The 13,322-nt window shown below is 35.0% G+C and overlaps 1 protein-coding gene across 1 annotated transcript in view; it reads left to right on the forward strand.

The window, feature by feature from the left end:
- The window catches only part of TEX11 (testis expressed 11), a 293,818-nt gene that overhangs the window by 241,922 nt on the left and 38,574 nt on the right, over positions 1-13,322 (forward strand). Inside the window, 1 exon segment of the mRNA XM_012642929.1 lies at positions 2,389-2,456. Coding sequence (XP_012498383.1) covers positions 2,389-2,456 — 68 coding nt within the window.

The raw sequence follows: 13,322 nt of genomic DNA on the forward strand, positions 1-13,322 counted from the left end.
GGCCCCTAAGCCATTTTTTAAAACTACTTTTTTCTCCTCTCTTCTATCCTTTTGGTAATTCCACTGTGTATGTGTTGGTGTGCTTAGTGGTGTCCCCATTTTACTGAGGCTTTGTTTATTTTTCTTCTTTTTCATTATGCTCTTCATATTTCATAATCTCTATTGATCTATCTTGATGTTTGCTAATTCCTTCTTCTGCCAACTTAAACCTAGTGTTGATCCCCTCTAGTGAATTTTTTTATTTCAGTTATTATAGTTCTCAATCCCAGAATTTTCATTTGATTTTTATAATTTCTGTCTCCCCATTGTGATTCTACATTTAAGAAACATTGTTGTCAAACTTCCCTTCTCTTTTTTTTTCCCCTGAGATAGGGTTTCACTGTGTTGTCTCCAGTAGAGTGCAATGGTGTCATCATAGCTCGTTGCAACCTCCAACTCCTGGGCTCAAGCAATCCTCCTGCTTCATCCTCCTGAGTAACTGGTGCTTGCCACCATGCCCAGCTAATTTTTGTGTTTTTTTGTAGAGACAGGGTCTCACTATGTTTCTCAGGCTGGTCTTGAATTTCTGGCCTTAAGCAATCCTGCCTTGGCCTCCCAAAGTGCTAGGATTACAGGTATGAGCCACTACACCCGGCCATACCTTCCTTCTTTAATTGTGGTTTCCTTTAATTATTTGAACAAATTTAAAATTCCTGCTTTGTATTATGTGTCTGCTAAGTTTAACATCTGGGCCTTTTCAAATTCAGTTGCTATTTCCTGCTTTTTTCCTATGTATGGGTCACATTCTCCTGTTTCTTCATATATGTTATAATTTTTTGTTGAAAACTGGGCATTTTAGATAATATATTATAGCATCTTTGGGTACTTATCTCTTTGTGGGGCTTGTTGCTGTTAATGTTTGCTTCTTTATTTGTTTAGTGAATTGGCTGGGCTAGTTCAGGTATGTCTATTTCTCCCATAATATTTAGACTCTGCTGTCACTCCTCAGAAGGCACAGTCTGTGCCTGTGCAGTCACCCTGACCCTCCCCCCTAATAAGGCATGACAGTGGTTTTAGCAGGGTTCTTTTTTACTATCTCTTTCCCTGATCTCCCTCTAGATTTAAGGTCTAGATGGTCTTCTATTGGTATCACATCCAGCTGTTACTCTTAACTAATTGCTAGATGATTACTCTGTTTGTATGTATGTATATTTTGAAAATAGTCTTGGGCATAAATTGCTTCACAGCCTGTTCCATTAAAATAAGTCCCCTTTGAAGGAGTAGGGATCTTCTTAGTTATCTCTTCACTGGGTTCACTCTGTGAACTTCTAGTTGTTCCTTTGTTTTGTTTGTTGATATCATTGAGCTACTAGCTTCCTCATAATTTGCTCGTTACCAGAATCTCCATGATTTTTTACAGTGTCCTTAGACTTGAACTTCCCCAGGCTCGTTCCAATTAGTCATTTCCTTTAGGGAGCGCCACAAGTTCACTCCTAATGACCTGCCTCTCATAGTGGGCAGAAAGTCTGAACCACTGTTGTAGAGCTAGGGGCAGGGATAGTGGCCCACTTCTCTCAGAGTGATAGTCCAGCTATTTGAGTGGAGGACTGGGTTAACAGTTGTAGTCCCTGATATTCTTGGCTTGCCTCTCCCAGCGTGGAAATTATCCTATAAGCAAGCTGAGATGAGAGCAACTGAGATCCCGTATTCTGAACCTACCATTCCTGGTGTAGAGCTTTTGCCCTATGAATTGGGGCTGGGCAGAGAAAGAGAGCTCCAAGGCCTCTCAGCTATGCTTCTTTATAATAGAGCTTCTACAATACAGACCTGGGGGGATGAGAAGTGCGGTAAATCTGGCCCTCCTGGGAATCCCTAGTCTGGAAGCTAGGGATAGAGTCCCATCTCCTTGGCCACACCTACCTAAAGTAGTGCTTACATCACACTGAGCTGGGGGTTGGTCAATGGGTCATGGCTTAAATGTCACAGCCTCTCACTGTTCTTACTGGGTCTTAGTAAATTTCATGGAATAAATGTTTCTGCATTTTCTCTATGCCCTCGGGGCAATTTTCTGAGCCTTTATATGATGTTTTATAATTCTCACCAGTTGCGATTACTTGGCTGGGGAGAGGGTCCATGGAGCTCCTCACACCACCATTCTGAAAGTATTTATCTTCTTTTCTAGATTATTAAAGAAATTGACAGCACTCAATGTTTTCCATTTAATCCTCATTTCCTGGGGAAAAGTGCAAATAAAGGCTAATATTTCTATATAAATCCAACATGTTCAGTTTAAACTATCATTTTATTTTTAGCTGTTTTAATGAAAATGATAAGAGATTATATTAATTTGCTTAAAGTTCTTTTTTGTTGAGACTAATTATCTTGCTGCATTTTTGCCAAATAGACCAGGTTACTAAATCGTGCACTTGAGCAGATCCATAAATGCAACGACATCTGGAATCTCCTGAAACAAACAGGTACAGTGAAAACTGGAAGTTCGGTAACTGTTATGAAGGGAGTTTAGAATCTGAATTACCAAGTTTTTGTCACCAGTCAAATGATTATTTAAGAACTGATTTTTCTCCACTGTATGTCAGTATTTTGACTCCATAACACACTGCTTGGAGTAAGAATATTTTTTAATTTTCTTTTTATGAAAATATAATATTTAATATTTTATTGTTCAACATGTCATTATTGCTCTTTGGTTGCTAGAGTTAATGTCTAATTTAATCAAGCTTTAACTCTGACTAAATGTAGGCTATAGTCTTCCAAATCACAATCAAGATATCAGATATTGCTAATGTTTTCTTATAAAAGGATCTAAATAGTAGTCAACCTTTTGAAGTTATATAATAGCTTGATACTGTTTCCTCATTAAAGATGATATTGTCTTTTAGGTTTAGATAGACGTTTTTATAGTGTCCATTTATTCCTGTTTTAGATTTTGTTAAAATCAATGGATATTGAATTGAATTACATGCCTTTTCAGACTTTATGGAGGTAATCATATGATTTTTCTCTTTTGAACTATTAATATATTGAATTATAATAATAGATTTCCTAAAATTAAGTCATCATTGCATTCCTGCAATAAACCCTATTTTGTCGTGGTGTGTTCTTATTTTAATATATTGATGAATTCTGTTTCCTAACATTTAGAAATTATTTGTCTGTCATTTTCTTTTTGTGCATGTGTCACATCTTTGACAGATTTTGGTATCAAATTATAGGAATTATAAGGAGGAACATAAACACATAAAATTTATCTCTTTCAACCTATGACAGTTATTCGAATGAATAAAAACAAAAAGTAAACATAGAGAAGACCTAAATAAAATACTTACTATAGAAGATTTAATGGAAATATACTCCATAGCCTGAAAATATACTCTGTGTCCTGAGAACAGAAAACACATATTCTTTTTATATGCCCCTTGAATATTTACAAAACTGATGACAAGAAAAACCTCAATAAATTCTAAGACACATAAATAAAGTAGACATTATCTGATTGCAATGCAAAAATTAGATATTAATAATGAAATCATAAAAAGCACCCTACCACCTGGACATTTTTAAAAACCAAAACGACAAAATACCTAGAAAATAATAATAATTAAAATACCTCATACCAGAATCTAAAGTGCTAAAGCAGTACTCAGAGCAAAATTCATAGTCTCAATGACATTTATTAACAAAAGTGTGTCAGAATCCTAGCTGTCCACTAAAAAAATCAATTTCTTCTTTCTAGGAATGCAACTAGACTAGAGAGAGAGAGAGAGAGAGAGAGAGAGATGAAGATGAAGATTTCTCTCTCTCTCTCTCTGTATGTATATATATATCTATATCTACAATCTAGTTATATGTTTATATATATACACACTTAGACTAGCTATAGATATGGAGACAGAGATATAAATATGTAGATAAAATATATATCTATATATATAGTCTAGTTATACATGTGTGTGTATACACACATACACAGTCTAGCTGTGTTCCTAGAACACACACGAACACACAGTCATTAGGGAATTTTAAATTAGAACCATAATAAGATAGCACTACACATCTATTAGAATGACCAAATCCAAAACACTGACAACACCAAATGCTGGTGAGGATACAGAGAAACGGGAGCTCTCATTCGTTGCTGGTAGGAATGCAAAACAGTATAGCCACTTTGGAAGACAGTTTGGTGTTTCTTACAAAATTAACATAGTCTTTCCATATGACCCAGCAATCACACTCCTTTTGGTATTTACCTAAAAGAGTGAAAACCTATAACCACTCCAAAACCTGCATGGGGATGCTTATAGCAGCTTTATTCACAATTGCCAAAACTTGGAAGCAACCAAGATGTCCTTTAACAGGTGAATGGATGTTTTAAAATGTGGTACAGTCATGCAATGAAATATTAGTCAGCACTGTTAAGCCACAAAAATACATGGAGGAACCTTAAATGCATATTACTGAGTGAAAGAATCCAATGTGGAAAAAGCTGCATATTGTATGATTCCAAATATTTGATATTCTGGAAAAGGCAAAACTGTGGAAACAGTAAAAAATCAGTGGTTGGCCAGGAGCTTGGGGGAAGGGAGGGAGGGAGGGATGAGTAGGTGGAGCACAGGGAATTTTTAGGGCAGGGAAACTGTTCTGTATGATACTATAATGGTGGATACATGTCATTATACATTTGTCAAAACCCATAAAATATACAACATGTAGAGTGAACCCTGATGTAAATTATGGGTTTTGAAAATGATGCATCAATGTTGGTTCATCAATTCTAACTAATGTACCAAATCAGTGTGGGATGTTGATAGTAGGGGATGCTGTGGGGGGAGATGCAAGGGTATGTGGGAACTCTATGTACTTTCTGCACAGTTTTGCTGTGAATCTAAAACTGCTTTTAAAAGTAATATCTATTAATCAAAAAAATATGGTAACAGAACACACCCTACTGGGGAATGGGTTAGTGTTGAATATTCTGTGTTAGTTTTTTCTGGAACATAGTGTACTTTTCCAACATGTAGATTCAAGTATTCCTCTATTTCCAGGAAGTTTTCTAAATTTATGTTTTTAGCCATTTGTTTTTATTCCATTGTTTTAATTTTTTCCTTTGGAGACTCTATGCATGTTTTGGATCTCTTTTGCCAGTCTTTCATGACTATTGTTTTGTCTTCCACATCTCTATTTTTAAAGTTTGGACTTCTATTCTTTTGTTTTTTTGAACACATGTCAAGGACTTTCTTAACTCGTTAATTAGCAAGGGAACCAGTAAGATGTGACTGGTTCAAAAAAAGAAAACACCCACATGGGCAATTAATGAGTGCGATGCACACCACCCGGGGGATGGACACGCTTGAAGCTCGGACTTGGGGGGGAGGGGAGGCAAGGGCAACATACGTAACCTAAACATCTGTACCCCCATAATATGCTGAAATAAAAAAATTAAAAAAATTAAAAAAAGAATGTTGAAATAAATATACAACTAGATGCAAAACTGGTCAATATCCACAGAGAAATGACCAAGTTCATCTCCATGGAACACAATTCACCTGCATTTCTATGGACAAGAATCATTTGCATTACTAACAGTTTTCTACAACTTATTGAGTTGAAAATGGCTCAAAGATAATTTAGGTAGAGGTAACTCTCAAGGGTATGCTAGATTGAACACACAGTAATTTTTTCCCCTGTTTTGAAGTCTGCCACAATTTTTCTTGGATAGCCTTCTATCTACCACCCTCCTCTGTAATCATAATAATCTCAGAGAAATAGTATTCATTATCACAAAACAGACTTGCTTCATTAGATTTGCCCAGGTTATTTACATAGGTACAGCACAAGTATTAATTAACCAAATAGGACTCCTTGGATTTACTTTGCAAATCTAGAGCTATATAGTGTTGAACAGCTACCAACTCCACAGATTTAACTTCTGTCTAGACATTTTTACAGAGAATCTCAGAATGTACTTCTAAAAGCCTCTTCTTATATGCTATTCCAAACCGGGGTAACCAAGTCCAAGAAACTCTCTCCATCAGATTTCACTTATTGAACTTATAAATTTGGGGAAAGTCATCTCTTCTCAAGGTCCTCCAAATTTACTAAGGTTCCTGGCCTGCCAGAAACTAAGTCAATTTACCACCACACTTAAGATTGGGAGGTACCACGACAATTCTCTAAGAGGGTTTATAAGCATTTCCTCCATTAAGTTGAGGTAAAGTCAGCCTTGTCCCTTAAAAGTAGCTTGTCATACTAGATTGTGTATCATTTTAATTATGATACTCTAGGTAAGGCCTTGGTTACACAATCAATTTTTCCAATTATATCTTGGTGAAAAAAAGGACAGATTCTTATAGAACCAATGTAAATAACTATATTGCTATGAAAAGCAGGGAGACTTAGTAAGAGTTTCTGAATTTAGGAGTAGGGGTCGGATGGGGAAGAGGTCAGCGAGAATCGTATCATTTTAAAATATTTTAATTTATAGAAGCAACATCTACTAAATTGTTTCGAGTTACAAATAGCTTATGAAGAAAGAGGAAGGGTTTCCTAATATATTCAGAAAATAGAACATTAAAACAACATCAACACTATTCTAAACAAATAACCACAGTAAAATTACCCTCATCAATTTATTCAGTCCCACGTAATTAGCGTTCTGCTGGATCTTGGGTTAATAGTCTGCTTTCATAAAGCTATATGCTTCTGAACTCAAAAACAAAAATTCCTGGAAATCCTGACTTGGTCCCATGGTATGGTCTGAAATTTGTTTATACAGTGTTAACTCAGAAACCTGTACCCAGGAGTCTATTCTGACATGTCAATAGTTTGAATTAGCTAGTACAGTCCTTTTCTATGAAGCACTGAGACTGACCTTTGTGGAAAATACAAACTCTGTCCTATATCTTACAGAAGGGTCTTCATGCAAGCATCAGAGGTTTGTTTTTTTTTTTTAAGTCTATACATTAGCTCTATATTTAATGGCTGTGGTTAATTTAAGGTAACTAATAATATCAGAATGAGGGAAGGTAAAATTATTGGGCTATAGTACATAACTATTTGATGAGAGTTTTTTGTGGTAAAATATATATAACATAAAATTTGCCATTTTAACCATTTTAAGTGTACAATTCAATAGTATTAGTTATATTCACAATGTTGTGCAACCATCACCATTTATTTCCAAACATTTTCCATCGCTCCAAACAGAAACTCTGTAGTCATTAAAGAATAGGTCCTCATTCCTCTTTCCCCCAGTCCCTGGTAACTTTTAAATGTGCTTTCTGTCTCTATGAATATGCCTACTCTAGATATTTCCTTTAAGTGAATCATACAATATTTGTCCTTTTGTGACTGGCTCATGTCACTTAGCATAATGTCTTCAAGGTTTATCCATGTTGTAGCATGTATCAAAATATCCTCCCATTTTAAGGCTGAATAATATTCAATTGTATGGATATACCATATTTTGTTTATTCATTCATCTGTTCATGGACACTTGGATTGTTTCCACCTCTTGGCTATTGTGAATAATGATGCTATGAGCATTAGCGTACAAGTTTCTGCTTGTGGTCCCTGCTTTCAGCTCTTTGGGGTATATACCTAGAAGTGGAATTGCTGGGTAATATAATAACTCTACATTTAACTTTTTGAGGAACTTCCAAAATGTTTTCCACAGCAGCTGCACTATTCTACATTCCCACCAGCAAATGTGTACAAGTATTCCAGTTTCTCCACCTCCTTGCCAATATTTTTTTCTTTCTCTTTCTTTCTTTCCTTCCTTCCTTCCTTCCTTCCTTCCTTCCTTTCTTAGACATTGTCTTGCTCTATTGCCCAGTCTAGAGTGCAGTGTCATCATTATAGCTCACTGCAACCTCAGACTTGTGGGCTCAAGCGATCCTCTTGCCTCATCCTCCCATGTAGCTGGGACTACAGGCACATGCCACCACACATGGGTAATTTTTAAAAATTTTTTGTAGAGATGGGGTCTTGCTATGTTGCTCAGGCTGGTCTTCGACTCCTTGCCTCAAGAAATCCCCTGTCCTCAGCCTCCCAAAATACTAGGATTACTGGCATGAGCCACCCTGCCCAGCCCAATTTTTAATTATTATAGCCATCCTAGTATGTGGAATGTTACCTCATGGTTTTGATTTGCATTTCCCTAATGACTAATGATGTTGAACTTCTTTTCATGTGCTTATTGGCCATTTGCATATCATCTTTGGGGGGAAGGGGACTTCCCTATTCAGGTATTTTGCTCAGTTTTAAAATTGGGTTGTTTCTTTTCTTGTTGTTGAGTTGTAGGATTTCTTTATATATTCTGCATATTAAACTCTTATAAGGTATATGATTTGCAGATACTTTCTCCTATTCTATATGTTGTCCTTCACTTTCTTGATAATGTTCTTTGATGTACAAAAGTATTTAATGTTATGAAGTTCATTTTATCTACCATTTCTTTTGTTGCTCATCCTTTTGGTATCATATCTAAGAATCTGTTGCCAAATCCAAGGTCATGAAGATTTACCCGTATGTATTCTTCTAAGAGTTTTATGGCTTTAGTTGATATGTTTAGGTCACGGATCCATTTTGAGTTCATTTTTGTATTCAGTGATGCGGTAGGCTTCCAACTTCATTATTTTGCCTGTGGAAATCCACTTGCTGATGCACCATTTATTGAAGAGACTATTCTTTTCCACATTTAATGGTCTTGACACCCTTGTTGAAAATCAATTGGCCATAGATGTATTGGCTTATTATTGGACTCTCAATTCTATTCCATTGGTCTATATGTCTGTCCTTATGGTAGTACCATACTGTTTTGATTACTGTAGCTTTGTAGTAAGTTTTGAAATAGAGAAGTGTTGGTCCTCCAACTTTGTTCTCCTTTTTCAAGATTGTTTGGACTTTTGGGGCCACTTACAATTCCATATAAATTTGAGGATTGTGAAATTTCTGCAATAAGAGGCCATTGGAAATTTGATAGGGATTGCTCAGGGTAGTATTGACATCTTAACAGTATTAAGTCTTCCAATCCATAAACGTGGGCTGTCTTTTCATTTATTTAGGTCTTTAATGTCCTTCATCAGTATTTTATAGTTATCAGTGTACAGTTCTTTCACCTCCCTGGCTAAATTTGTTCTTTTTGGTGCTATTGTAAATGAATTGTTTTCTTAATTTCCTTTTTGGATTGTTCATTGCTGATGTATAGAAACATAGCTGATATTTGCATGTTGATCTTGCACCTGCAACCTTGCTGAATTCATAGCTTTCTTATCGTTTCTTTGGGATTTTCTGTATATAGGATCATGTTATCTGTGAACAGTGATAGTTTCACTTCTTCCTTTCCAATTTGAATGCCTTTTATTTCTTTTTCTTGCAAAATTTCTCTGGCTAGAACTTCCAGTACATTGTTGAATAGCAGTGGTGAAAGGGGGCATCCTGTCTTATACCTAATCTTAGGGGAAAAACTTTCATTCTTTCACCATTGAGCATGATATTAACTATGGGGGTTTTTTTTAATGCCCTTTATCAGGTTGAGAATAGTCCCTTCTTTTCCCTGGGTGTTTTTATCATGAAAAGATCTTGGATTTTATCAAATTTCATCAAATGACTTTTCTGCATCAATTGATATGATAATGTGTTTTTTCCTTTGCTTTGTTAGTGTGATATGTGTGTGTGTGTGTGTGTGTGTGTGTGTATACATTTTTTGATAAAGGGTCTCATTCTGTTGCCCAAGGTAAAGTGCAGTGACATCATCATAGCTCACTCACTGCAACCTCAAACCCCTGGGCTCAAGTGATCCTACTGCCTCAGCCTCCCGAGTAGCTGGAACTATAGGTGCATGCCACCATGTCCGGCTAATTTTGGTATTTTTTGTAGAGGCAGGGTCTCAACTATGTTGCCCAGGCTGGTCTTGAATTCCTGGCTTCAAGTGATCCTCTGCCTCAGCCTCCCAAAGTGCTGGGATTATAAGCGTGAGCCACCATGCCCAGCCTAGTGTGGTATATTACTTTAATTAATTTGCTTATGTTGAATCACCCTTGCACTCTTGGGATAAATCACACTTGGTTATAGTGTATAATCCTTTAATATGATTCTGTTGTGGACTTTTGAATCAATATTCATATACTGTATTGGTTTGCAATTTTCTTTTCTCCTGATGTCTACATCTGGCTTTGGTACCAAGGTAATGCTGGCTTCATAGAATAAGTTAGTAAATGTTCCCTCCTCTTCAGATTTTTGGAAGAGTTTGAGAAGTATTGGTGTTTATTTTCCTTTAAATGTTTGGTAGAATTCACCAGTGAAGCCATCTTATCCTAACTTTCGTTTACTGGGAAGTTTTGAATTACTGATTCAATTCCTTTACTTGTTACAGGTCTATTGAGATTTTCTGTTTCTTCTAAAGTCAGTTTAGTAATTTGTGTGCTTCTAGAAATTTATCATTTTATCTAGATTATCAATTTGTTGGCATACACTAGTTCATAGTAATCTCTTATAATACTTTTTATTTCTGTAAAAATAAATGAGTCTTCTAATAATGAGTCTTCTTTTATTCTTTGTGAGTATAGCTAAAGATTTGTCAATTTTGTTCATGTCTTCAAAGAACCAACTCTTGATTCCATTAATGCTATTATTTTTCTGTCCTCTATTTCATTTATCTCTAATCTTTATTATTTCCTTTCTTTTAGCTTTGGGTTTAGTTTGCTCTTCTTTTTCTACTTACTCAAGGTTTAAAGTTAGGACACTGATTTGAGATCTTTCTTCTTTTTGAATATAGGTATTTACAGCTATAAATTTCTCTCTGGGCACCACCTTCATTATATTTCATAATTTCTGATAGGTTGTTTTTATTTTCATTCATCTCTAGGTATTTTCTAATTTTCCTTGTGATTTTTTTTGACCCATTTGTTGTTTAAGAGTATGTTGTTTAAATTCTACATATTTGAAAATTCTTCAGTTTTCTTTCTGTTATTGATTTTTAGCTTCATTCCATGGTGGTCAGAGAATATACTTTGTATGACTTTAATCTTTTTAAATTGGTTGAGACTTGTCTTGTGGCCAAACATATAGTCTATCCTGAAGACTGTTCCATGAGCACTTGAGAAGAATGTGTATTTTGCTTCTGTTGGGTGGAGTGTTCCAAGTATGTCTGTTAGGTCTGGTTGGTTTATAATGTTGTTCAGTCTCTATATCCTTTTGATGTCTGTCTAGATATTCTTTCCGTTATTGAAAGTAGTTCATAAGAGTTACAATTAGTGTTTACCTTAAGGGTGAAAACACTATGGAGATGGAGGACAGTGAAAAATCTCCAGAAACTGCCCATAAAGTATATAATTTCTGGAAATCTTATATTCATAATATTTTACCTATAAAAATTTAACATAGAAAAGGCTGGGCATCTCTTCTGATTTTACAGCTGTTCTCATGCAACTTTTACAATAGTAACCCAACAAACTAACCTAATTACTTCTAGTATTTTTCTCTTTATGCAGAGAAAGAATAATCTTTGCAATTTTCCAGGGGTCCTTTTGAAAATCTAAAAGACAGTTTTAGGTTTAAAAGATATCCTGAAAGTTTTGTTTTTATCTCTTTTATATTTGGGATACAACTTTTAAAAGGTAAAATCAAAAAAGTTGTTAGAGGCAAAGTGGGTACTTGATTAAAATAGGATCATGGGTGCCTGAGAAACAATACTTGGTTACCTATCTAAACAAAGTGACTATCAAACATTTAAAAATAAACGTGGGGGCGTAACACAATTCTAAAGAACTTTAGCTCTTTGATAAGTAAGGAAACTTGTTCTTTGTTTGCCATTAAATAACCAAAAATAAAGAATAAAAAGACAATATAACACTCAGAAAATTATTCTAGTAAAACACAGAATCTACTATATAGGCAGGTTACATAAAAAGTAAAGAATAATCTTTGTATTGTAGGTGAAGGCATTAATCAGTTAACTAAGGAAGCAAGCCCATCAAAATTGAGATAACTTTGCTACAATTTTAACACATTACATATCTTTATTTTAGACTCAGGTTTAAACCAAGGGGATTAAAATTCACTTGCCAAGTTTGTCCTTCATTATGTTATTTTTATGTTCTGGAACAAACTGATAACCTTTTAGGGGATCTGCCAGATCAAAACTATTTCCATAATAACAAGACATGTAGTTTTCCAGAGGCAACATGATGTGTGATATTGTAATAGATTGAAGACAGAAGCAGATAGGAGAATCTAGCTATTTCTATTACATCAGGCATAAAGAAGTTTTGCAAAAATGTGAAACAATCTTCTCATTTATTTTTAAAATATAATTATTTTTATTAAAGATCTAGCCTGAGCAAGAGTGAGACCCTATCTCTACAAAAAAATAGAAAAATCACCCGGGTGTGGTGGTGTGTGCCTATAGTCCCAGCTACTCGGGAGACTGAGGCTGGAGGATTGCTTGAGCCCAGGAGTTTGAGGTTGCAGTGAGCTATGATGAGGGCACTACACTCTAGCCCAGGTGACCAAGCAAGACCCTGTCTCAAAAAATAAAAAAATAATAATAAAGTTGATGTTAACATGTAATAGCTTCATTTCAAGTCGATTCTATCAGTAAATATATTTAAATTTTGTTTTAATTTCTAATATGGTAAATATTGATAGTTAGATCATACATATGAAAAACATCTTTGGAAGTCCTCAGTAATGTATTTGGAGTGTAAGAGGTCCTGAGAACAGAAAGTTTGTGAACCACTGCCTTAGGAACAAACTACTTTTTCCTTGAAAAATAAGAGCATATACCCATTTGTCACTATTGCTCATAATATAATTCTCAACCACTTGTTTTAATTGTAACTTTTGACCAAAATAATTCTATTTCAAAGAGAAAATTTGAGGAGTACAGTTGACAACCATCTCTCACCCACAAGCATTATAGCGGATTAACAGAGCCACATGACCACAGGTAGCACAACTTTCTGTGTACATACCCATCTCTTCTAAAGAGGAAAATGGCCATACCCATTAACATGACCCAAAGATACTGCCTCTGTGTAGCATATAAAAATAGGAATGAACAATATATAAACTTAAAACTATGCTTAGTAAACAATGTTTAAGTATTCTATTTTACTTAAAAATTATGTAGTTATCAAATGATTATCCATTCATCAACTCAATTTGATATCAATCCAATGTTTTAAGTTACAAAATATCTTGGAAATTAGCTTAAATCTAACATACTACAGCATATATTTACTGCTGAAATAAAAGTTTGTCAGAATAATGATTTAATTTTAGTTGAATACAAATTTACATTTCTCATAATCTTAAATATTATA

This window comes from Propithecus coquereli, unplaced genomic scaffold (genome assembly GCF_000956105.1).
Source record: "Propithecus coquereli isolate 6110/MARCELLA unplaced genomic scaffold, Pcoq_1.0 Scaffold101, whole genome shotgun sequence".
Taxonomy (NCBI): domain Eukaryota; kingdom Metazoa; phylum Chordata; class Mammalia; order Primates; family Indriidae; genus Propithecus; species Propithecus coquereli.